The sequence below is a fragment of the Dasypus novemcinctus genome, chromosome 15 (assembly GCF_030445035.2).
Source record: "Dasypus novemcinctus isolate mDasNov1 chromosome 15, mDasNov1.1.hap2, whole genome shotgun sequence".
NCBI classification, from domain to species: Eukaryota; Metazoa; Chordata; class Mammalia; order Cingulata; family Dasypodidae; genus Dasypus; species Dasypus novemcinctus.
This window is the reverse complement of record NC_080687.1, coordinates 10,377,513-10,402,232: the sequence shown is the minus strand read 5'-3', so window position 1 is coordinate 10,402,232 and position 24,720 is coordinate 10,377,513. Positions and strand designations below refer to the sequence as shown.

General features: G+C 38.6%; 1 protein-coding gene across 1 annotated transcript; it reads left to right on the top strand.

Moving 5' to 3' along the window:
- The first annotated feature begins 2,222 nt into the window (after positions 1–2,222).
- Positions 2,223–23,598, top strand: POMP (proteasome maturation protein). Its single transcript, XM_071208171.1, has 6 exons — positions 2,223–6,088; positions 7,420–7,517; positions 9,071–9,131; positions 13,653–13,754; positions 15,902–15,995; positions 20,735–23,598. The coding sequence occupies exons 1-6, from the start codon at positions 5,789–5,791 to the stop codon at positions 20,800–20,802; spliced, it is 723 nt and encodes a 240-aa protein (XP_071064272.1). The 5' UTR covers positions 2,223–5,788; the 3' UTR covers positions 20,803–23,598.
- The last annotated feature ends 1,122 nt before the right edge of the window (positions 23,599–24,720 follow it).

The window sequence follows — 24,720 nt, the reverse complement described above, 5'->3', positions numbered from 1 at the left end:
GTGGTATGCCTTACTGGAATAAGGCAAGGAGCCCTTCTTGCCATTCAGGTGTCAAGTAATTCCATTAATCATGATACCTCATTTCTCAATCAGGCGAATTCACTGAGGTATTTTAGAAATAACACAGCTCATTCTCACTGATGTAAAGATAACTAGCTAGAATGATAAACAAATAAGGTCTTTTTTCTTCTTCTAAGGTCTATTGTATAAATGTAGCTGTACACTCCAATTTAATAAATGGAGTGAAGTTGAATAGCCTTTGGCACCAATCCCAGGTACTGAAACAGTGAGAAAACAACAAAACATGGAACATAATAGCTATCTATAAATCCAATTGTATGGCTAGGGTTAGGGAGCTTTTTAAGAGTTATGATTTCCCTGGCAAAGTATCAAAAACACATAGCCTCAAAAATTATTCAGAACAGCCATTTGGCAACCAACCATGCTGACAGAAAAAAGTTAGTAAATAGCCTACGTGTAATTCACCATTCCTGATGAAGTAAAGGAAGGGTGTTTTTCTAAGGCTTCAGAAAGACATATTTTCTTAAATAATAATGTGGTCATGAAAAAAAGCCAAGCAGTAACTTCCCAACTCACGTAAAAAAAAATTAAGTCTCTTTAAAAATGATAAAGACATTCTGTCACATAGAAGAATGACTGAGAAGATATCCACAAATAAGGTGAATTGGTTAACTCTGAGTGAGGGACTACAATTGATCTGTAATTCCTTCTTTGTGTTAATTGGTGCTTTCTAAATTTCTATGATTATGTATTGCTTCTAAAAGGGAAAACAAAAGAAGAAAAATAAATCAATTGTACAATCAGAATGTCTTAGCTGTGATTCTAACTAAGATTAATAAAAACTGCTTCAATTAACATTCTAGAGAGCTTTGAATATAGGCAAATTCTCAAGTCAAAGTCTTCAGGGAACGGAAGTCTTTTTAAAAATACAAAAACTTCGACTTGTAATTATTCATGCCAATGGAGAATAATGACACTAGTAACCAAAAACAGAAGGAGTGAAAAAACATCATGGAGGGAAGTGGATGTGGCTCAAGTGATAGGGCTTCCGCCTACCATGTGGGAGGACCCGGGTTCGATCCCTGGGACCTCCTGGTGAAAAAGAAGATAAAGCATGCCCATGTGGCAAGCTAGTGTCTGCGCGGTGAGTCAGTGCCCTTGTGAATGCCCGCGTGGTGAGCCAGTGCCCATGCAAGTGCCTGGGTGTTGAGCCAGTGCCTGTGCAAGTGAATCATACAGTAAAATGCTGACCCATCAAAGGAGAGACAAGGGGAGAGTCAAGGTGAAGTGCAGCAGAGACTGGGAAACTGAAGTGGTGCAAGTGACAGGGAACCTGTCTCCACAGCAGAGGTCTCCAGGATCAAATCCCGTTGAATCCTAGAGGAGAGAAAATGAGAAGACAACACAGACAGCAAAAACAGCAGCTTGGGAGGGAGGGAAGGGTGGAAGATAAATAAATGTTTTTTAAAAAATCATGGATATCATATTGGACTTTGCAATGTACTGCATGATGTTTTGCACCATATGAACATATATGCCTTCTGAACTGAATTTTTCTTAGGCCAATATTAAAATGGCTGTATGCTCCTACACGCGGGCTGGCAAATGAAGGGAGGCTACAGTAGAAGGAAACAGGTCTAGACTTTAAAGTGCATTGCATATAATCTACAAACTTTATGCTCCACAGGCAAATGGATAAAGGCTCTGTACATTAAAAATATAAACCACTTTTTAAAAACCGACAGACCTGAAGTAGACTACTAAAGCATGGAAAATGGAATGCTAACCTCTGATGCAATGCAGATGGAAAATAATAAAACAAAACACCTGGATTCAAAATAGTCGACTGCATTGCTTATTCTCAAAATCCAGCTTTTCATAATCAGAGGACACTCTTTTAAAAGCAGCTCTATCTGAAAGTATTTCAGAAGAAATATGAAACACTCATGTCTTGGGGTTAAAAAAAAAAAGGATCTGTCAAATAAACTTGATATCAAGTATTTCTCCATCCCTTAACACTTATGAAGGGACTTGCAAAGAAGGATGTGTAAATATGATTTATCTTAAATTAAGCACATGGAACTTTTCCCAACACTATATGAATTTAGATTATTTAAAGAATAGTTTAGATATATTCTTTCTAATCTATAGATCTCTTTCAGATCCTCTGAAATTTAAGTTTTCTTATGAATTCCTTTTTTTTTTTTAAGATTTTTTTATTTATCTCTCCCCTCTCCCATTGTCTGCTCTGTGTTCATTCGCTGTGTGTTCTTCTGTGACCACTTCTATCTTTATCAGCGGCACCAGGAATCTGTGTTTCTTTTGGTTGCGTCATCTTGTTGTGTCAGCTCTCTGTGTATGCGGTGCCATTCTTGGGCAGGCTGCACTTTCTTTCACGCTGGGCAGCTCTCCTTACGGGGTACACTCCTTGCGCATGGGGCTCCCCTATGTGGGGGACACCCCTGCGTGGCAGGGCACTCTTTGCACACACCAGCTCTGCACATGGGCCAGCTCCACACGGGTCAAGGAGGCCCGGGGTTTGAACTGTGGACCTCCCATGTGGTAGACGGACGCCCTAACCCCTGGGCCAAGTCCACTTGCCGCTTATGAATTCTGATCACCCACTCACGTGAACTCCCGTCACCCACATTTTCTGAACTTTAACACCACCAAACAACATTTTAACTGGTACCTTGAAGTGAATACTTTCTAAAAATGTTGTATACTGTATTATTCACTCAAATGTGTTCTGATGCAAAGTACCAGAAATCTGTTGAATTTTATAAAGGATATTATTTGGGGTAAAAGCTTACAGTAACAAGGCCATAAACAGTCAAGGTTGTTTTTTCACCAGCCACTTGCCAAGTGTTGAAGCAAGATGGCTGCTGATCTCTGCCCGGTCTCTCCTTTCCCTAGTCTCTCCACTGGGTGGGACTTGTCTCTCAGGACTTCCTATACCAGCTGCGCCTCTCAGGGGAAGGGCTCATCTCTCCCACAGGGCTCAGTTGGTTCAGACTTCTTCCTGTCACGTGGCAAAGTTCTCTCCCTTTCTCATGTGTCTTCTTGAGTGAATGTACATTTATATCAGCACCACCAAGGGTTGTGGAGTCAACCTGAATCATGCCCCACTGACAAGGTCGAATCAAAGACCTAAATTGATTTTATCAAGTAAATTCAAATCCTTTGAATTTAATATGATCAAAGGGTATCAAACCCAAAAGAACAGTTTAACAAACTTAATCTTTCTCTTTTGGGGATTCATAAATAATCTCAAACTGCCACATATACTAATTATTTTCTCCTCCCTTCTAATTCCCTCAGACAATGGAGAGCTCACACTTCCGGGATCCCAAACTCTAGGTGAAAACCATTGCCACCAGTCCAGTTCTCTCCTAAATCCTGATTTTGCTTTCAAAGCTCCAAAGAATCCATCTAGCTGAGAAAAACTGTCCTGAGAGACTGGGGAAGAAAAAGACTAAGCAGACCTGGTCAGATCTGTAGCTGGCAGGGAGTGGGAAAGGCCGGGCACATTCCTACATTCATGCTTTTTGTCTCATCACATACATCTGTGGTTCTTCAAGTTTGTGGATGTCAGAATTATAGATGTTGTGGTGGCATGCTGGTTTTTATTGAGTCTAGCCCTGGGGAGAAGGGGAGAATTGGAACCAGGCAAGTGTTAGGCCTCAAAGCAAGGCCTTTATGGATAACCAGAGATGGCATGAAGAAAACTTCAACACAAAAGTTAGGCAAACTCACACTTATTATGTCTGCAGAGGTAAGGAGCCAAGGCCAGTCCAAAGTGACTCAGACCTGACTCCCTCTGCTGCAGTTTCACTCTTGTTTAAATAGCCAAATTACTACTTAGCATTTGCTTTGATTATGCAGCTTCACCACATGTACTCCTTGTTATCCAGTTAACCCCTGAAGCCACTACTCACTTCTGTCTTTCCCTTCACCAAGCCCTTCCACTGTGCCCTTTGGAACATGCAACTGGACGTTTCCAATCTATTGCAATTAATGACCTGCAACTAGTCTATTGCCACTAGACCTCCCAGCATTTTTTTCATTTCCCTACAAGTTCTCTTTCCACATAATTGCAACCTAACTTTCTCATGATGCTACTTGCCTCAAAAGTTTATCCCATGGAGTCTACTCTTTCTCCCACTCCCCCTGATTCACAAGGCAAGAAAAGCCTCAAAATCCCCCTTGCTCCTCACTGTTACTTCTTGATCATTGGAATCATCACTCAGTCACCTGCCTCATATCTCCCTTTCTCTGAGGGCCTCTCCCACAGCTAACCCTCTACCCTCCCCTTGGTCCCCCTCACACCCAGTGGGGCAGCTGAGAAATCATCACCTCAATCATGCCTTCACTTTCTGGCATCTTCCCTTTTACTCCCTCAACTGACTCTTTCCCATCTGCCTACAAACATTGATCTCTCCCAACACACACACACACACACACACACACACACGCCAAAACACGGACAAGAACATAGCCCAACTCTCTATACATTCAAACCCAAATCCTGTTTGTTTTTTTGAGATCAACTTCTTTAGAACAACTCAGCTGCCTCCATTTAATTTTTCATTGATTCTTCACTTCCTAGCAATTTGGTTTCTGCTCCCACCGTTTTCCTTAAATTGTTCACCAAAATATTGTATGAATGACATGCCATTTGCCTAATGCCACAGATTTTCCCATAATCTCTACTTTAATACTTGACATCATTGGTCATTCCTTTATCTTGATTAGATCTTCCTTGGCTCTGAGACATTTTCCTCCTCCATTCCTCTTTACCTGATTCCAAGTTCTAAAAAGCTACTCTCTATATTAGACTTAAAGCCCTTTCTGAGTGCCTAAAGCCCGTGAGGCACTGTGCTGTATATCCAGAGGGGTCTAACCAAGCCAGCTGGTGACTGGATACCCAGGGCCTGAGCTCAAGCAAAGGATTGGGCTCTTGGTGGCCAGGAGCAAAAAGAGCCAAAGGGTAAATACAATTCCAAGTTTTTAGAGGGCACCAAGGGTTAAATGAGAAGAAAACTCAGTTGGTAAGTCTGAGGTGTAGGAATAGGACCCAAACAGGATATACATCTTTAAAATCCTTCAGGAGCTTTTAGGATAAAGCCTCATCCTTAAACTGGCCCACAGTGGCCTTCATAATAAAGTTGACTCCATGTACTGGAACCTCATCTCACATCACTTTCCACCTTACTCTCTTTCCCACCTCAGAGTTTTTGCACAAGCTGATTTGCCAGTAATGTTCTTTCAGATACCCTCCTACCCCAAATTAGTTTGTTTGCTCTTATGCTTAAGAGTAAGTATTCCTTAAGTCATCTCCATTCTACGCTGACCGGGCACAAGAAGGTGTTATCACACTACATTTGGGAAACAATATAGTGTAGTAATTACGACCATGGATCATATACTCAGGTTGAGTCCTTGAACATATTTATTTAACCCCTTTAGGTGTTGGTTTCCTCGCCCGTAAAATAGGGGTAATAGTAGTATCCACTTCATAAGGATATTGAAAAGATTTTATCAGATAATTCAGGTAAAGCAGTTAGAACTGTGCTAGGCCTGTAGTAAGAGCCCCAAATGTAGGTAATTATCACATTTAAATATTTGCTGGTTTGTCACTTCTCACCCTGGAGATCCCCCTGCACTTCTGCCTTTATGCAAAGTGGAAATTGTAGCATTTCCCCTAGCCGGCTTTGTATTAAATAAGATGATAATCTACACGTCTACAACGCTGTACCCACGGTAGATGTTCTTTACCAGCAGAGCTGAAGGCCGCATCTTCCCTCCGCTCCGGCACGTTTCGTCCCAACCCGCCCTCCTCCCAGCCCGCAGCTTCCCAGAGCCCTTGGCCCGGGTCCCTGGGGACCACAGGCGTGGGAGCGCCGGCCTCGTGCAGTTCCCTCCCGGCGCCCGCGCCCTTCTTCCTACCTCGCCCGGAAGGACGCACTTCCGGCGGATATGGGGGGCGGGCCCGGAAACGGAAGTGAGCAGCGGGCCGCTGACGGTAACGGGGCTGAGAGGTACTGCGGACAGCGGACTGAAGATGGTGAGTGAGCCCGCGGCCGCCTGGGTTCCCGTCGGCGTGGGGCCGGGGTCCAGTAGGGACCCACGACCGCCTCCTTGTCCGTGCCTGACGGCGGGGATGGGGCCGGCCTTGGGCGCCATGATGTGCCGAGTCACGGCTTGGGGGTAGGCCTCGGCGGGCCCCGGCCCTGGTGCTGGGAGCGGAGGTTCGACTCCATTCCCATCCCCCCGCTCAGTCTTGCCCGCCTATCTTCAGTTCCCTCAATAGGCTCCGACCCCTTCCCCGTGGGCGGCGCGGAGCTGGAAAGGACAAAATCAAACGTGCAACCATCTGCGAGGTGGTGTCGCCGACCCCCCTTTCCCTGAGTTGGTAGCCTCTGGGAGCCCGGAGACCTCAGACCCTTCCCTCAGGTTTGGTCCCCCGCCCTGCCGAGCAGCCGGCAGGGAAGGCAGGGGGCTTCCGTGTGAGTGAGCGTTTCGGAACTGCCTTGATAAACAGCCCCGCAACTACAGGCCGCATTTATATAACTAAAGTCTTTCTCTGCATCTGCCAGGGCTTGTTGGATGCTGTACACGGTGTTCTTGGTGTTGAGAAAAACTAAACAATTGCTTCCCTCCGTTTGTCAGTGTAGTTAGTGCCTCTCTCCTTTTTAAACGGAAAACTAAAAGGAGAAACTGAGGAACTTAAAAATTGTGACTTTGGGGTAAGACTCCTGAATTACCACTGCCTGCAATCGGTACTGGTAGGCCATACAAATCTAGAAAACTTCTCTTGGTAAATAGTGCTAATCATTTTAAAGACGTCTCAACGGGACTAATGGTACTTAGATTTTCATAGGTTTGTTTATTTCCTCTACTATTTTAGTAGAAACTGCCATTCTAACTCGGATATTTTACAGAAGGAATTTGGAATAACAGTGATAACATTAGAACCCAAAAATTAGAATTCCACTTGTTTTCTGCCATTTTACTATAAAGTGGTCTGGCAGGAGGAGAATGTTCAAATCAGAAAGTAATAGGAGATTCTTTTGGAAAGGTACATTCCAACGGTTCTAGACCTGAAGGTGTTCAGCTACCTGGTACTGCTAAATAAACAGGCCCAGAGAGGCTATTGGAATTGCTTGCAGTCACATAGTAGGTTAGTGTAGTCCACTAGATTGCAGACCAGATTTTTTTCCTGATCCACCATGACTTCTATATATTAAAGTTGAACTCTGTGAGGATTTTTCTCTCCTTTTTTTCTTTTTCTCTTTCTCTCCAGTGTTTAAATAGTTTTTATTACATGGGTATTGGTTATATGTTTGTGTGTTGTTAGTGTGTGAATGGTTTAATGGTGTTTTTTTTGTGTTGTAGAATACCAGAGGACTTGGATCTCAGCTAAAGGACAGCATTCCAGTTACTGAACTTTCAGCAAGTGGCCCTTTTGAAAGTCAAGATCTTCTTCGGAAAGGGTAAATAGGGGAGTTGTGACATCGACTTTGTTTTAATAAATGTTTCTGTGAATTATTTTTCACAATGTTTTTTAACAGTGTTGATATGCCCTAAATATATATTTAATTTGAGAGATATTAAGTAATATTCTTTGGACCTGGGGTGAGGCTGGTGGGGAAAAGGCTTAGATTTATAGCGAAAGAAGCATCTTAATAGTCGTGGGTCCTCAGCCAAGATAGGGGCAGTCATCTTAGGAGATGGTACATGGTAGCATGATTTGGCAGGGTTCTTTTTGTAACTCATAACGTGGAGAGCACTTGCCTCCTTCTCTTACTAACTTGCAGCATAGCACTCAAGAGCGTGATCATTTAAAACAGAGAATCCTGGCTCTGTTGCTTACTAGATGAATTAATGCCTTACTGGGTATATGTATGCTCTATGCCTCTGCATCTTCATCTATAAAATGGGACTAAGGATAGTGTACATCTCGTTTTGAGGAAAAAATGAGTTAATACATGAAAAATACTTAGAACAGTACCTGGCATTAGTAAGCACTCTGAACTGCTAGCTGCTATTACTGTTTTTCTTTGTGGCTTCAGCACAATATGTTCCTGCATATTTGGGTCTCAGTATATGGTACTAGTCCTTTTCCTTGGCAGGCTGCTTTGTGACTTAATAAAAAGAGATACTAACCTTTCTTCTTATATATACTTTGTTTTGAATTTTTGAGTTTTGCCTCTAATTTTAAGGTGTTTGTTCTTATTATACTAAAAGGGCATTCAGATGTTGCTGTCCGGTGACAGTCATAATACCTCTTTATAGACATTCCATTTTATAGTGGAAGAGGTACAGTATATAGCTTTTGGAATTGGCAGTATAATTTGATCTGTTGTACAGTCAAATTCAGAGGCCAGCCAGTAATGAAGTCCTGATGATTTTCCCCCCTTGAAATGCTCCTTTTTCTTTTCTTTTTCTTGGCTGTACCATAAGATTGCTATGAGCAGGATCATTTTCAAGTTCTGTGTCTAGAATAGTGTTCTTTACAAGAGCAATATTTAATAAATGATTGTTGCAGAATTTCTAAGGTTTCTTTCATCTCAAATCCTGGTTCAGACAAAGCTAGTTAGTTTTAGATGTAATAGTGTTAAACCAGTGACATGGATCTAGTGTACCTAAATAGCACTTAGTACATAGTTGGTGTTCTATAAGTGCTAAACACATTTACTCAACATGTGTTTAAGAAAGATATATTAAATACACATTAGACCTGGAGAGAAGAGGCTTAAGATATCTTATATAGTACAAGAAGCATCGCATCAGTAATATATTGAATAGTATTTGTTAAAACAATTATAGTCTGGGAAATTTGACTTTTTTCTTTGGGTGTATGATTCTGTGAATTTTAGTACATGTATAGGTTCCTGCAACCACCTCTACAACAAGGATATAGGACAGTTTCATCATCCCCCCCAAAAAAAACCACCTCATGCTAATCCATTATAATCACAGCATTGATAGATAAAATCTTGAGCTCTGGGTATTAAGTATCTCCATTTTAAATGTTTGTTTTCAGTTTTCCATGTGTGAAAAATGAACTTTTGCCCAGTCATCCTCTTGAATTATCAGAAAAGAATGTAAGTATGCTATTAAATTCCTGTAACCTTACTTTCATATTCTAATACAGAAACAATATTTGTAAAACTTTGTGGCTTCGTTTTGTTAAAATAATTCTGGTGCTGACAATTTGACCATGAAGAATATGAGACCTTATTTCTAATACCCTTGGAGGATAGGTGTTTGAATTGTACTTCACTAAAGCTCCCTTTCCACAGATTCTTTCGCTGTCTATTTTATGAGCACGCTAAAGATCACTCCACCTTTCTCCATTACTTTCAGTATTTTCTCATTTGATAATCCCATTTTCTTTTATCATCTTCTCCCTGTTATTTTGAGGTTGACCTCCCAAGTCCACATGTCTAGGCTAGACTGCTTTTCAAGCCTTGCATCCCAAGTTACTGAGGGACAGTCCACTTGCTGGGGAAGTCCACTTGCTGGGCACAGTGGGTACACAGGTACATATGACACCTGTGGAATGCTCCCTTTCCTTAAGGAGCTTAAAATTTATTGGAGGAGACAAGCAGTGTGTAGACAAGCACTACTGGAAGACCAAGGATGGAGCAGCCATCTGTGGTTGGGGTAGGTGGGAGGCTTTACAGAGCAGGGGACATTTGAACAGTTTTAGAGCAGTGCTCACCAGGTAAATAGGTAGGGAAAGGTCATGCCCAAAAAAGGGTGTAGCATATGCAGATGTTTTAAAGATAACATAAAGGGCTATACATTTAAAGCAAGAAGGAGAAAGAGGTATCTCTCTGAGGAAGATGGTGCAATGTTATCTGGTTAATAGAAAGCTGACTTATTCCACTTTTTCCTCCCTTCCTCTTTAGCAAGGGTAAAGATCTTTCTATAAGTTCAGATAATAATGACAGTGAAGGTCAAATTAGATGAGAAAATATAAGAGCTCCTAGTTGCTTTATGCTCAGGTTTCGGGCTCAGAAGTTGACATCCTAGATATAGATTTAAAAATATGTGAGTGTGATTATGAAACCATAGTTGGTCATTTTTGAGAAATACCCGGGGAAGTAAAAAGTACCTGTGGCCTGAAGAAGAGTATATATTCCACTTTTCTAAAGGGGAACTAAGTAAAAAACATAGACCAGCTGTAGTAATGTTGATTTCTAGCTCTGTTTTTAAGCAAACTGTTACTAAGTACCTGGCTGTGGACATTGGTAAGCCAAGTGGTAGTCACCAGCAACTGGGTGAGCGCATAGCAGGTTAACCTTAGTTCACTCTTTTTCTACGCTACTACATAGATGAAGCAAGGCATCAAATTATTTGACAAACGCTAAGTCTGAGGATATGATAGTGGATTATGGGCTGAGTGGCAGTCCTTAGTGTTGGGTAAATTGTTTGTGGTTAAACCTGTATTCAGAGAGTGTTGATTAAGGAATTGTCTGTTCAGAGAGGGAATATTTTGTAGAGTATCTTGGGCCTCTACTACATCTATCCCATTAAGTGTTTTCAAGATACTTAAGGGAAACTATAGAAAGAATGTAAATCAGGGTTTTGAAAGGAAAAAAGCTGGTTTTTTAAAAAAGCTCATTTTGACGAATGAGTGAAGTACATTGCAGATGATACGGTTGACCAAAATGCTAGGCCAAAAATTAATGAAAATCATAGAGATGAATGCAAAGTTTTGCATTTATGTTCAGAAAATGAATTAGGCATGTTGAGATGTTGTGAGCTTGGATTACTACCTAAAATGTGAAGATTTGATTGACTGCTCAGTATAAATGGGCAGATTACCTTGGCTGCTAATGTAATCTTTGACTTTATTAATAATAAGATGTGGCACAAATCAAAGGAGATAGAATTTTACTTTTCATTGTATTGGTCTGGCCACTAGTCTTGGAATATTGGTTCAGTGTTGACAAATATGTGTGAAGAGAAACTTGGACAAATCTAATTGAGACTGACCAGGATGGTAAAGAGTCTAAAAAGAGTCTAGACCAGGATGGTAAAGAGTCTAAAAAGAGTCTAGAGCTCTGATACTCAGCTTACAAATACTACCTGTACGTATTCTTCCTTAACCATTTAGCCAGTTAAAGACAATGTCTTCTTTTCTGAAATTCTGTGGCACTTATTGTCTATTATTAGTCTTTTAGTATGGGTTGTGTAGTTGAACAGCATAGGTTTAAATTCTTGGCACCATACTTTTATTAGCTAAGTAAAGTTGGGTAAATTGTTTAATCTCTCTTAGTTTCTTTATCTATAAAATGGGGTTAAGAACCCATCCCGGGAAGCAGATTTGGCTCAATGGATAGAGCGTCCGCATGCCACATGGGAGGTCCAGGGTTCAAACGCAGGGCCTCCTGACCCATGTAATGAGCTGGCTCATGCACAGTCCTGATGTGTGCAAGGAGTGCCGTGCCACGCAGGGGTGTCCACCGTGTAGGGGAGCCCCACGTGCAAGGAGTGCGCCCCGTAAGGAGAGCCGCCCAGCACGAAAGAAGTGTAGCCTGCCCAGGAATGGCGCCGCACACATGGAGAACTGATGCAGCAAGATGATGCAACCAAAAGAGACACAGATTCCCGGTGCCGCTGACAAGAATACAAGTGGACACAGAAGAACACAGAGCAGACAATGGGGTGGGGAGGGGATGGGGGAGGAGAAATAAATAAAAAATCTATAAAAAAAAAAGAACCCATCCCCATGAAACTCTTGTGAAAATTGAATGAGGTGAAGCTTATAAAGCAGGTGTTCTTATTTTTGTTCCACAGACCCCTTTGCCATTTAGGTGAAAACCACAGACCCCTTACTAAGTCCACACTATTCTGTATTATATAATAAATATATCACACCTGCACCAACATGTCCCCACAAGAATAATGTTTTTTTTTTTAAATTTCAATTCAAGCTCACAGACCTCTTGTTAAGAACCCTTGCTATAAAGCAGTTGGCACATTGCCAGCCTGTGGTAGCTACGACTAGGAGCTTCAGTAATGTGATAGAAGATGACTATCTTCTCTCAGTCAGTGGTTCTCTTTAGTTGTCACAACTTGGGGAGAGAGGCTGCTACTGGCTTCTCTTGGGCAGAGGCCAGGGGTACTGCTAGACATCCAGTGGTGTGCAGGATGGCTTCCCACAGCAAAGAATTATCTGGCCCAAGAGATCATTTGAGAAACACTGGTCTATACATAATGTCTTCCCAACTAAATTATAATCTTTTATAGGGTAGATTATTTCTTTTGTTTCATCACAGTCTAATTTTGCACATGGTTGCTCATCATTAAGTATACATTGATTGATAATTACAAGGTATGCTCAGTATATAAATTGATTTTTTTTTTTTACATAAAAATATATTTTTCATTAGGATAACTCAGTTTTCAATTAGAACTTCAGATCATGGATCCATAATAAAATGTTGATTATCACTAAGCACCCTGTGCCAAAATTTTGCTATGTCAAGCTGAAGTAATTAAAAGCCTTATTAGTAGACTTCTTACCTTAAAACTTCATATATATGGCCCCCAGGTCATGTCTCAAGTGTGCACTAATCTCTCAGTAGGTTTTTGATTAAAATGATCTCTTCAATGACTATTAGAAAAAATGCTTGCTTAGAGAGAATAGAGCAATAAAATGTGATCACATAAGATTACATCACATCATTATTACCTTTACTCTCGAGGTTTGTTTGCATACCATATCCCCTATCCTTCAGAGGCATTTTGGGAAACTTTATTTTGGAATCTAGCAGTCAGTTACCTTTCATTTTGCCTGCTGTATACTAAATTGTGATAGAAATTTGATGTAATTATCAGTAAAAATATGTTTCAGGAGGAAAAATGCTGATAGGTATCCAACACAAATTGGATAGACTTTTCAAAGACTGGGCTTTTTTCCCCCTTGGATCAATTATTTAAAAAATATTGGTAGTTTATACATTATAGTTTGATTAACAGGATGGTATAATGGTCTGATTAGTTCTTTTATGAAATCCTTTGAGATAAATACTTTCATACTTAGAAATTTCCTGTTTCTGTGTTGCTATATATAACTTTCTTCATCTCAAATTAGACATGTTCTTTGCTCTACCAATTTTGCGGTACTTGTAATTAAAAGTACTGAAATTATGATTGTGCCTTGTAAATATACTTTTGTAATGTGAAAAACATTCCTTAATATGTTAGTTTTGTACACATAAATTTTTTTTTAAAAAATGAAATGAGTTTCTCAGTAGTTCCACTTCTAAAATTTTTTTTTTGAGGTACCTGGGCCAGGGGTTGAACCCGCGACCTCGTATGTGGGAAGCTGGCGCTTAACCACTGAGCCTCTATTGGTTCCCACATGGCTGTTTTTAAGGGATAATTTTTTTTTACTGGTGAAGTACATTTGCATACTGAATAAAATAGAAGCATAAATGTTTAAAAATTTATCAGCAGAAATTAGTAAAAGTACTTCATTTTTATTTCTGTTAAGGATATTAATATTGTTCATCTAAGTATTATATTGTGTATGTATCACAGACAACTGTTTTGAAAGCAGAATGTTGTGTACATTTAATTAATTAAAGTTACATTGTTGTCTTTTGTAGTTCCAGCTCAACCAAGATAAAATGAATTTTTCCACACTGAGAAATATTCAGGGTCTGTTTGCTCCCCTAAAATTACAGATGGAATTCAAGGCAGTGCAGCAGGTAAGTTTATGGATCTCAGTTCCATATGCATCCACATGTGTGCTGATATCAATTGAAAGGACTCTTCTATTTTCATAACAGCCATTTCAAAGCTTATTCTTTCTGCTCCCCTATAACCTATTCTACTTCCCGCCTTTTTAAGATATGAATCGATTCCTTCCTCATAGAGAAGAAAAGCCATTAGATGGAAAATTCCTTCAGATAATAGGCTCATTGTTTGAAAATTTACCTGCATCTATTTTCATATTTTTCTCCTGATCCTTCTAGGGGGCTACAGTAAATTTAAAATCCCTCTAGGATACATCCTAGTGGAGGTAATCTAATAAGCAATTTTGTGGATAGCTGAATATACCTGTCATTCATGAATAAGATCTTGGAAAATGTGTCTCCAAGGGTGTAAGAGCTCTTTCCCCCTCCTGTACTCTGGATCCTGTCCCAGCATACTACTTCAGGGGAATTCCCTTATGTTTTGTCTTGTCTGTTCTTTAAATCCCACTTTTGTTAGAACCCCATCCCAGGTCCTCTTACCCTAGTATTTCCTATCCCTGTGGCTTTAGTGATTATTTATACATTGATGTCTCCCAAGTTATAATTCTGTGAACTGTAGGCTGCTTAACTTGTAGGCACTTCAGATTCACATGTACAAGTACAAACTAACTCATCCCTTCCTTCCAACATCTGGTCAATGACCTGATCTTCTCTTGTGACTATTCTCATTCTTCTGTCCCTGTTGTTACTACGTTGGTTTTGACCACTGCCATGCTTCATCTGGATTACTGCAACAGCCTTGCTGCCCCTCTAATTCATTGTACACACTCTAGCTAGCCAGAATAATCGTTGTAAAACACAGATATGATCATGTTACTCCCCTCTTAAAAGTCTTGCAGTGTCTTCACTTTGTCTTCAAAATAAAATCCAACTCCTTAGTGTGGCTCGCTTCGTGAATTTACTTCTTGTTCTTCACCATACTCCATATCTTCCTAAACTGATTGTGATCCCGACTTTATGTTCTCCTCTGTCTTTTTGCTTTTCCTACTAGTATGGATTTATTTCTCTCACCTGGCCAAAGTTGTGCCTTTTTCAATGAATTTTGTTAATTCCAGCAATTGCATTGGCTGAGTCCTTCAGGAAGCTATTTTTAGGACTTTTTCTCCAAGAAAAAAGCTCTCAAAAAGAGTATGGCTTTAAGTCAGAATAACTTTAATTGACTCTTGGTTCTACCATCTACTGTCTTAAGAACTTCAGTACGTTAGCTTTCTGAGCCTCATAATTTTTTGCTTTTAATGTGAAATGTAGCAGTAAGAATCATGTAGGATTATTCTGAAGATTAAATCAAGTAACATGTTTGGAACAAAATGGTTAGCTTTTCTTTTTATTCTTTTGCTCAGACTCCAACTACATATTCTCATATTTTGGGTCTAGTTTTTTAATCCCATTTATTCCAAACTTCTTTGCCTAGAATTCTGACTCTGTGTTTCAGTATTCTTAGTCTAGACACATTGGGGGAGGGGTGATGGATTCTAAGCATAACTGCCTGCTTGGGTTGTAAATTTGTGGTTATTTTAAAATACTGGTATCATTTAGCCACCTATTACTCTTTGGGAGATCACACTAGATCGAATGGCATTGTGTTTTTAAGGTTCCACAAGTAACTGATCTGTGTTTCTGATTACCACTGCTCTTTTAAAGGGTCTTAACTTACATTTGTACTTCATACAGTACAAAATAACAGAAAATGATATAATCATTTAGTAAATAAAATAATCTCACTGAGTGGGGATTTCTTTAGGAATTTGCTCATACCAAGTTTGTTAGGCATGAGGCATCCTATTGTATATGCAGTGGTTTGCCTGACAGAGTCAAAGCCCCCAAATCTGTGTGAGTGTGGTGGGAGTTATTAAGTCTTAACAAAAGCTACAGTATCAGTGTTTACATATTCTGAATAAATTTTTTTAAGGTACTTTTTAAAACTTTGTGTCTAGAATATGACCTGGTATGTGTTTTCACTTGTTGAATGAGTATTTTACTTAGTTTTATTTACTTTACAAATAAAGAATGAAGAACATGAAATTAGATTATATGTTCTCTGTTTTTCTCCTTTGTGTTTCCCTTCCCCCTAATCTTGCCCTTTTAAACTTTTCCCAAAGGCTCAGCGGCTTCCGTTTCTTCCAAGCTCAAACCTTTCACTGGATATTTTGAGGGGTAATGATGAGACTATTGGATTTGAAGATATTCTTAATGGTAGGTGTCATTCAGGAATTTTATATGGGAGCCCTTATATATATGTATAAGGCTATAGCAGCAAACAGACAAAATCCTTGTGCTCATGGACCTTACACCCTATTGACTTTATTTGTATTCACTGCAATAAGCTATAATTTAGTGGTAATAGTTGTTCTTTCACCATTTTTAAAAATGAAGATTATGAAATTCTGAAGTTATGTTCATTTCAGTCAACTAATAGTAATCATTGATTTCATGTTCATGAGCAGAAAGTTTGATGGGTGAGTCTAATACAATATCCTTATGGTAGCTAACAATGATAGTTTCAGTATTTAAAACATTTGTGACATGTAACTAGTTTTTAAAGCAACAACAACAAAATAAAAGCTTTCTTTAAAAAATACTACCCCATCCCCCAATATAATTGTTGCTTATAGAAGTGGTGAGTAAGAAAAAAGAATTGGTAATTTTTAACAAAATTCCCTGAATAATTGTATATGAGATAAATTACTATAAAGAAAGAACAACATATGCAACATCCTCATTTTTTTTTCTCGTCCCAAGGAAGATAAATAACATTCTGTCCAATTCTGCCTCTGTTCATTATGCCCCAGCAGTTCAGGAGAAACAGAAAAACCCAATAGGATTAAATTATATCAGTTTTGCTTGGCTGCTTATATCCAGTAAGGAAATGCCATGGACACAGTAGGAGTCTAGTTAGCCTCTTCGAGAATCATCCAAAGGAATTTTTTTTTTTTTTAAAGATTTATTTATTTCTCCTCCATTTCCCCCTCCCCTTTCCCCCCACTCCCCACTATCTGCCCTCCATGTCCATTTGCCTTGCGTTCCTCTGTGTCTGCTTGCACTCTCCACAGGTGGCTCCAGGAACCTATCTGGGGACCCTCCGGAGTGGGAGAGAGGCGACCACTCTCTCGCACCACCTCAGCTTCCTGGTTGTGCTTGGTCTTCTTATTTTCTCTCCTCTGTGTCTCTTGTTACATCATCTTGCTGTGCCAGCTCTCTTCATCGGCTGGCACTTGTGCGCAGGGCGGTCTTCCCACACTGGGCTGCACCCCCACGTGGGCCGGTACTCTGTGTGGGCCAGCTTGCGCTCACTACGAGACCCTGGGCATTGAAATCTGGACCTCCTGTATGGAAGATGGGAGCCCAATTGGTTGAGCCACATCTGTTTCCCTGAGGGAATTTTTTGAGAAAACCTAGGATTCCTAAACTTTTATTCAACTTAAACCTCATTTAAAATTAGTAAAATGATAGTTCAGGTCTATATGTTCATATCCTTTAATTTGCTACAACAGTGCATTCATTTTTAAATCTGCTTCTTAATTCTATGTAAAGAAGGGGAGTAGTACTTACTAAGCATTTATTCAGTCAATCAAAGCTATATTATGTGCCAGGCACTAGAGTAGGCTCTAAATATACAGTGGACAGCAAAACAAACCTGTACTCTAAGGCAGGGAGATAAACATTAAACAGATTAAATTCAAATGTATAATTGCAAATTATGATTAATTCTGGCAGTTAAAAGAATAGGGATGGGAAGCAGATGTGGCTTAGCAATTAATTGGGCTCCCATCTACCATATAGGAGGTCCAGTGTTCAATACCCAGGGCCTCCTGTTGAAGGCAAGCTGGCCTGTGTGGCAAGCAGCCCATGCGGAGTCCTGCCCCATGCAAAGAGGGCTACCCCGTGCAGGAGGGCTGGCCTATAGGAAGAACTGATGCAGCAAGATTATATAACAAAAAGAGACAAAGAGGAGAGACGCAACAGACTAGGGAGCTGAGGTGGTGCAAGAGAATACTTACCTCTTTGGAGGTCCCAGGATTGGTTCCCAGAGCCGCCTAATGAGAATACAAGCAGACACAGAAGAACACACAGCAAATGGACACAGAGAGCAGACAGTGGAGGGAAGGGGGAGAAATAAATAAATCTTTAAAAAAACAGAATAGATTTATAATTTCTTCTTGGGTTACAAGATGCACCTCTGGGTCAACACACAAGTTGATTGCTGAAAGATAATATGAATTAGTTGAGCAAAAAGTGGAGGGAAAAATATTTTGGGCAGAAGCAGTATGTTCAGGGCCTTGAGCAGCTTTGCATGTCGTCAAGAACTCTTAAAGAGTTTCAGATGAAGTTAGCCTGCCATAGTTTCATGGAAGCTGGCAGGAAACAAGACTCCTAGAGACAAAGGGCAAATGATTACTCTCAGTAGCAGCGGCTTAGAGTATCAGCATTTCCATTGATTCCCTGGGTTCTGGTTCTCATGTGGCAGCAAAAAGAGTCTTAGATGGTACAGTGTATTTCAACAGAGGAGGGAACCCCAAGTTTAGGGCAAATGAATATTTTATAATAGGCAGTAAACCTGGCTGTCCTGTATTCCTGAGGAGACACTATATTCTGAGACAATGTTGGTTTTAACATATACTCAGTGCCTCTTCTGAGATATGCAGAATTGTGAGACTTGTAAAAAATTGTCTCCCAGAAAGAAGATCATATAGTTGGAAGGTTTTTGGAAAGTGAAGGGTAGCTTCAGATGAGGTGGAAAAGCTAGGCAGGGTACAGATTGAGCTAGGGCCTTGCAGGCTCGGCTGTGAGTTTTCTTCAGAGTACAGTGGAAAGCCATTGGATAGTGTTAAGCAGGGGAGTGATGTGTTATGTAATTCATGTTGAAGAAGATCACTGGCTAGCTTGTGAGCATCTTTTCTCCCTCATTCCTTGCATCCCTCCAAGGTAGCTATTAGCTGCAAAGATCCCTGATTAGGTACTTGGGTGTTTTTTTTTTTGTTTTTTTTTTTTTTTACCTCCCTGCACTTCAGGTAATCTCCCTCTCGTAGGAACTATGACTATGTAATATATGGGTATGGGTATTTAGGGGACTCACCTTGGTGCCTTGCATTCGCTGTTTCTTCTGCTTACTCTTCCTCTCATTTTTTAGATTTCAACTTTTTTTTTAGGAGGTCCGGGGTTCATGCGAAGCAGGCAGTGAGCTATACCTGCTCTGCAAATTTCAACTTAAATGTAACTTCTTCAGGGTCTCCGTTCACCCTCTCACACACTCCCTTACTTAAACATCTACCTAGCACTTACCTGATATTTTTCTTGCCTGTCATTCGTTGTCTTCCCCATCTTAAATATGTCTTATAATGAGGAAATAGGTTGTTAATCTAAGCACTATATGAAGACAGTTAAAATATGGTGAAAATTCTTTATATTTCTCAAATATACATTGTTTAAAGTTTGGAGATGAGCTCTTTTCTTGCTCTTCAGTGAAGTGCTTGGCCAAAAAAAAAAAAACAAAAAAAAAACCCTGTACATGTTAAAAGGAAGGGAGGAGAATCTGAGGAAGGTAATGGTAAAGTCAGAGCCAGGCTTCTGATATGCTTTTCTTAATGCACGAAGGGGCTTCATTTACTCCAGTTCCCTGACTGTAGGAGGCGGAAGCCGAGACATAGAGGTGGAACCCTCACAACCTGGCTCGCACCATGTCTTTGGTGCAAGTGAATTACTTAATAAACATGTATTTTATTGAAGATAACCAAAGGCTTAAAAAATTAGACTTTAAAAGAAAGTTGTAATTATATAAATGAGTATATCCTTTATTTTAAAAGCTTAAAACATTATAGGTGAAAGTCAAGTCTCCTGTGATCACCACCAGTCCTCCTTCTCTCCCTCATTTTCTAGTTACCTGCTGTTTTTAGTTAGCATATGTTCTTCCAGACTTTTTTTCTGTATATCTTCATGCAGATTAATATGTAGTCAGAAAACACTTGACAATGTTTTGTGTGTTTAATTTTTTTTTTCACAGTTGGCATATACTGTATGTGCCATTTCCCTATTGATAGATGCTTACTTTTTTCTCACTTCATTAATACAGCAAACGTTTTTGCCCATTTTTTTACTCTTATGAAAACATTTTTTTTAAGTTTATGTTTTGAATGCCTATTATATGCATGGCCTTTTACTCTATTATGAATAATTGCAGCATTATCTTTTGTTGCTAAGGCTACTTTGTTGTGATCCAAGTGCTGAGAGTATCAATTGCAGAAATGATGTGACACAGTAATCTCCAATCTCTTAAGAAGGAAACACCCAAATTGGTTATACTGACCTGTTATGTTAGGTTATACTGACCTATTATGGTATGAATGGTTATTTTTACAAATTGATTTTACAGTTTAGTTCATTGAGTTTTTATTCTGTTTCTAGCCCTATGATGGGGAATAGAGGGTGAAAAAAAGGGGGGAGGTGATTTTCTTCTTTAGGGAGCTTACTATTTGGCAGTAATTTCTAAAACTCTTATATGTGTATTATGGTTAAAATAAGAATTTTGTCTGACTCATCTATAAAAACAAGGGAGTGATGACTTTTAAGGTGTTCTTATCCTAGAATTCTGGTGTGTGTGTATATGTATGTACATGTGTATATGCCACAGAGCACAGAATGGTCCAGATGAAAAGGTTTTACAATAGATTAGGATCACTTAAGAGTACAGTTCTATGAGTTTTGACAAATGTATATACTAACTAAACACCCCAATCAAGATATAACACATTTTCATTACCCCACAAAGTTTCCTTGGTCCTTTTGCAGTCAAACCCTTAACTGTGTCCCCAGGCAATCACTGATCTGTTTTCTGTCACTTTAGATTAGTTTTGCCTGTCCTAGATTTTCATAAATAGAATCATTCAATTTATTACTTTTTGAGAATCTTTTTAATGTTTGTTTTTGTTTGTTTTCAGATCCATCACAAAGTGAAACAATGGGAGAACCACACTTGATGGTTGAATATAAACTTGGTTTACTGTAATCATTTGTGCTGTTAAGGAAAAGAATAGAGTGAATGCAGCTTGTTTATAGTTGTCTTCTTACTATAACTTGATGAACACAACATTAAAAGTACTGACACATGAGAATTTTTGTCTAAATTGTATTAGTGATTGAAATTATTTGGTTCTTTGTTTTATGACCATGTTATGACAATTGAAAACACTAAAGGGGGATAGTTTTAAAACTAATTTATATGAAAACAGTGGCCTTCTAAGACTTTAAAGAATCGTTGTGAATGAATATGATAAATCTGCCTGCAGGTTCCAATTAAATCCATTTTCTAGAAGTTCCATAAATTTAATTTTGAATAGTCATTATCAGTTTTTGAGTGTAGCATCTTTCTGAGTAAATATTTGTAATTGATTTCACTGGCAACTTCAAATTAAGAACAGAATAAGATGTTTATACTTTATCCTATTTCAGTATCATCCATTAATACTCATAAAACTTTATTGATGCTATTTTAAATTACAACAGTTATTTAATTCTTTCAGGTTGAAAACTATAACTTCAGAAGTTTTGATTTTGGTCTTGTCTTTAAAGTGAAAAAATTAAATAAAATAACCAGCAGATGTATATAAAACTGTGGTTCTTCATATATTTGATATGTTTTACTATATATTTAATATGTTACCAGGTAACACTGTTAAAAGTAAAACTCGTCTTTCCTTGTTCTTGCTTTATATATCAAAAGATGCTTAAATTTTAATAATTACAATATTCGTACATATACCAATACAATAATTTCTTTAAAATTTTTCACCACGGTTGTTCTTTTTATAAGGTATGAAACTGGTACACAAAAATTACAAGATTTTTTAGAATGTTAGTGGGTCATCTTTCACCAAAACAAAATTAATTGTACTCTGTTTTGAGTAACTGTTCTGAAGTCTCAGTAATTTAAAAGTTTATTTTGATTATCAAAATTTTGATATACACAGTTTTTCAGAAATATCTTTATTATATTAAATTGGTGGTTTTCAACTAAAGATGATCTCCCTACACACACACATACCCCGAACATTTGGCACTTTGACATTTTTGGTTTTCTCAGTCTTGTGGAGAGTCCAGAGATGCTGCTAAATATCCAACAATACGGAGGACATTGATTTATGGTCATGTAATGTTAGAAACACTAGAATGAAGTGATTAAAAAGCATAATTAAAGCAGTAGCATTCCATGTCTTTTAAAAACTAGTTGCTAATAAAATTATAACACTATCTATATTGAGGTTGCTTCCTACAACAAAGAAGAAAAATCTGGTTCAAAATGTCCTTACTGCTTATATTGACAAACCCTGAGATAAATCAAGTAATTAAAATAAAAAATTTCTTACCCCTATTGAAATAAAGTCGAAAACTGTTTTTGCCAGCACAATATTTGCTAACCCATTTATGAGAAAATACAGACATAAGAAAGGTTCACTCATCAGTCATGTCTAAATTTATTGTCTTTCAACTAAAGAAAGTTGTGGGAGATTCTTCATGTTAGTTGCAGGAATAACAGATACCCCTCTTGACCAGAAGAGGGTACTATGAAATTAAGAAGCAAAGTTTAAATAGAAAAGCTAATGCATTTAAATATAGAAGTTGGTAATCATAAATAGTTCTCCGTTTCTAATAGTCTTTTTGCCTTCCTCTTTTACCTTTTTTGTATGCATACCAGCGTCCCCATCCCTGACTGCACTTAGGAATCATGTGGAAATCTTTTGAAACTACTTTTGTGTCAGGGTCTGACTCCTAGGAATTCAAATATGACTAGTCTGGGGTAGAGCCCAAGAAGTATATATACTTTTGAAAAGCTCTTCGGGGTTGAAAACCTTTGATTTTTATACTTCCTTTTCTTTCTTTGCTTGCTTTTGCCTTTGTATTAGGAACATTCATTAGTGTGGGTTAATAACTCTTCTGGTATATCTCAGGGCTAAAGAGTTTACTAATGTTTTTTACTCTGCAGTTTACAGTGCTTACTGTGGGGAATTACTCAGCTTCTTTGGTAAGATTCAGTTGCAGATTCCTCTGCATTTCTTACCTGGATGCCGTACTTTGAGAAGGGCCTATTTTCTTCCAAATGCTTGATTTCGTTGAAGAATTTGTTTACTATTTTCCTTACCAGAGTTTTGCTTGTGAAATCAGAATCTTTGAGTTCAAGGTACTTCATAGACATACCTAAGGGAATTGGACCTGATTCTGTCTTAGGCATTTTAATATACATGAGAGCAAAAGAGTTTGCAGGTTTCACTGTTAGTGTTGGGTGTTTGGCAAAAAAATTGAGTTCTGTTCAGCACGCTGTGGGATGGCTCTTTCACTAACTGCACCTTTCACTGCTACATTATGTTCTAAAGAAAAATGGGCATATCACTTTTTGTCCTTAGTTTTGTCCTTTCAGTGGGAATTACCTTCTTCCAGGGGTACATATAAGTATAGCACAGTGCTCTCAGGTGCATTGTGTTGTTCTGTTCAGTGAAGACGTTTAGGAATGCAAAAGGTGATCTGAAAAAGGACATTATGTTGGGAAAATGGAGAGATGATGTATAATCACTGGAATCCACAATTGGATAAATACGTGTTTTCTAACACATGAAAAGTATATCGGAACCAAATTTTCTGCTGTTTTCAGTAAAACAAAAGCCAAAAATGCTGTGATATGTCATTGGACAAACTTAGCTCATGATTTAATAATTATTCTGGTATCCTCATCTATAATAATTAAGAACCTGCACTTTTGTATGATATCTTAAATACTATTGAAGAATAAAAGCATACTTAATTTTTCAAATAGAATTTCAGCAGTTTTCTTTTTCAGATTGAAAGTATATGAGGCTTTACATTTTTTTTCTTTTAAAGATGGAAATTAAATTTTCAGAAAATTTAGAATTTGATGCCAGATCTTGAGTTTATTTCTGGAGCCTGTGGATGTGCTTTGTCAGTTGTACTTAGCCATCTTTCTGCTTCTCGGGGTCTTGACCTCATAGAAATAGGAAAAAGAGCTATACTGCTCATCTGTGACAAAAATGATGGCTCCCTCGGTCACTTAGAGGGCATGGCTTTCGGTCTGTGAAGACTTAGGAAGAATTCTGCCTTAACTTTGGCTAGGATTATTTGCTTTTGGAGAAATTAATTGATTTCAACTCAGACCACCTTTTTGTTTGTAATATATGTCAGCGTATTTTCTCCAACTTCTTATTTGAACAATTTCAAACTTAGACAAAAACTGAAAGAATAATAAATACAATGGACACTCATAATCCTGTAGATTTACCAGTTGTTACCATGTTGTCTTAATTCCTCATGATTAGCTTCAGGATAAACATTTAGCAAAGAGTCTGCAAAGGAGGCCAAATGTACTTATTATGTCACATAATATCAGGTTGTCCCACTTAACTGGTGATCCTGCATTTGATCACTTGGTTAACGAGTGTTGGCTGCCAATCTCTCCATTTTAAAAGTATAGTTTTCCTTTTGTCATAATCTGTGAAATAATTGTGGAGGTGGGGGGGGGGACTGCAAAATGGTACTATTTTATTATTCTACATTTATTGGCTGAAGGCTGGTAAAGCAGGATCTCCCATTTCTCTCCTCTTGAAAGTGTCTTTATGGACTCACGGATTCTTATTGTTTTATAATCCATTTCTGTCATTCTTTTGGATGATGTAAACCTCATTTTGATAAACATTAGTTTAAGAAGAAAATTACATTGGTGTTGTGAAAGTGCTAAATTTAAGTTTTAGCATTAATTAATGTTACTTCATGGAGTAATATTGACTATAATTGAGATATTTTAGTTTGAATAATCATAGAAGTTGTGACCAAAGAGCTAGGAAGTTCGCCATAAGGGGAAAACTGCTGACCTTAGTGCTGCTGGCGGTTGCCAGGTCACATGAGAAAGCCAGGAGGTCAG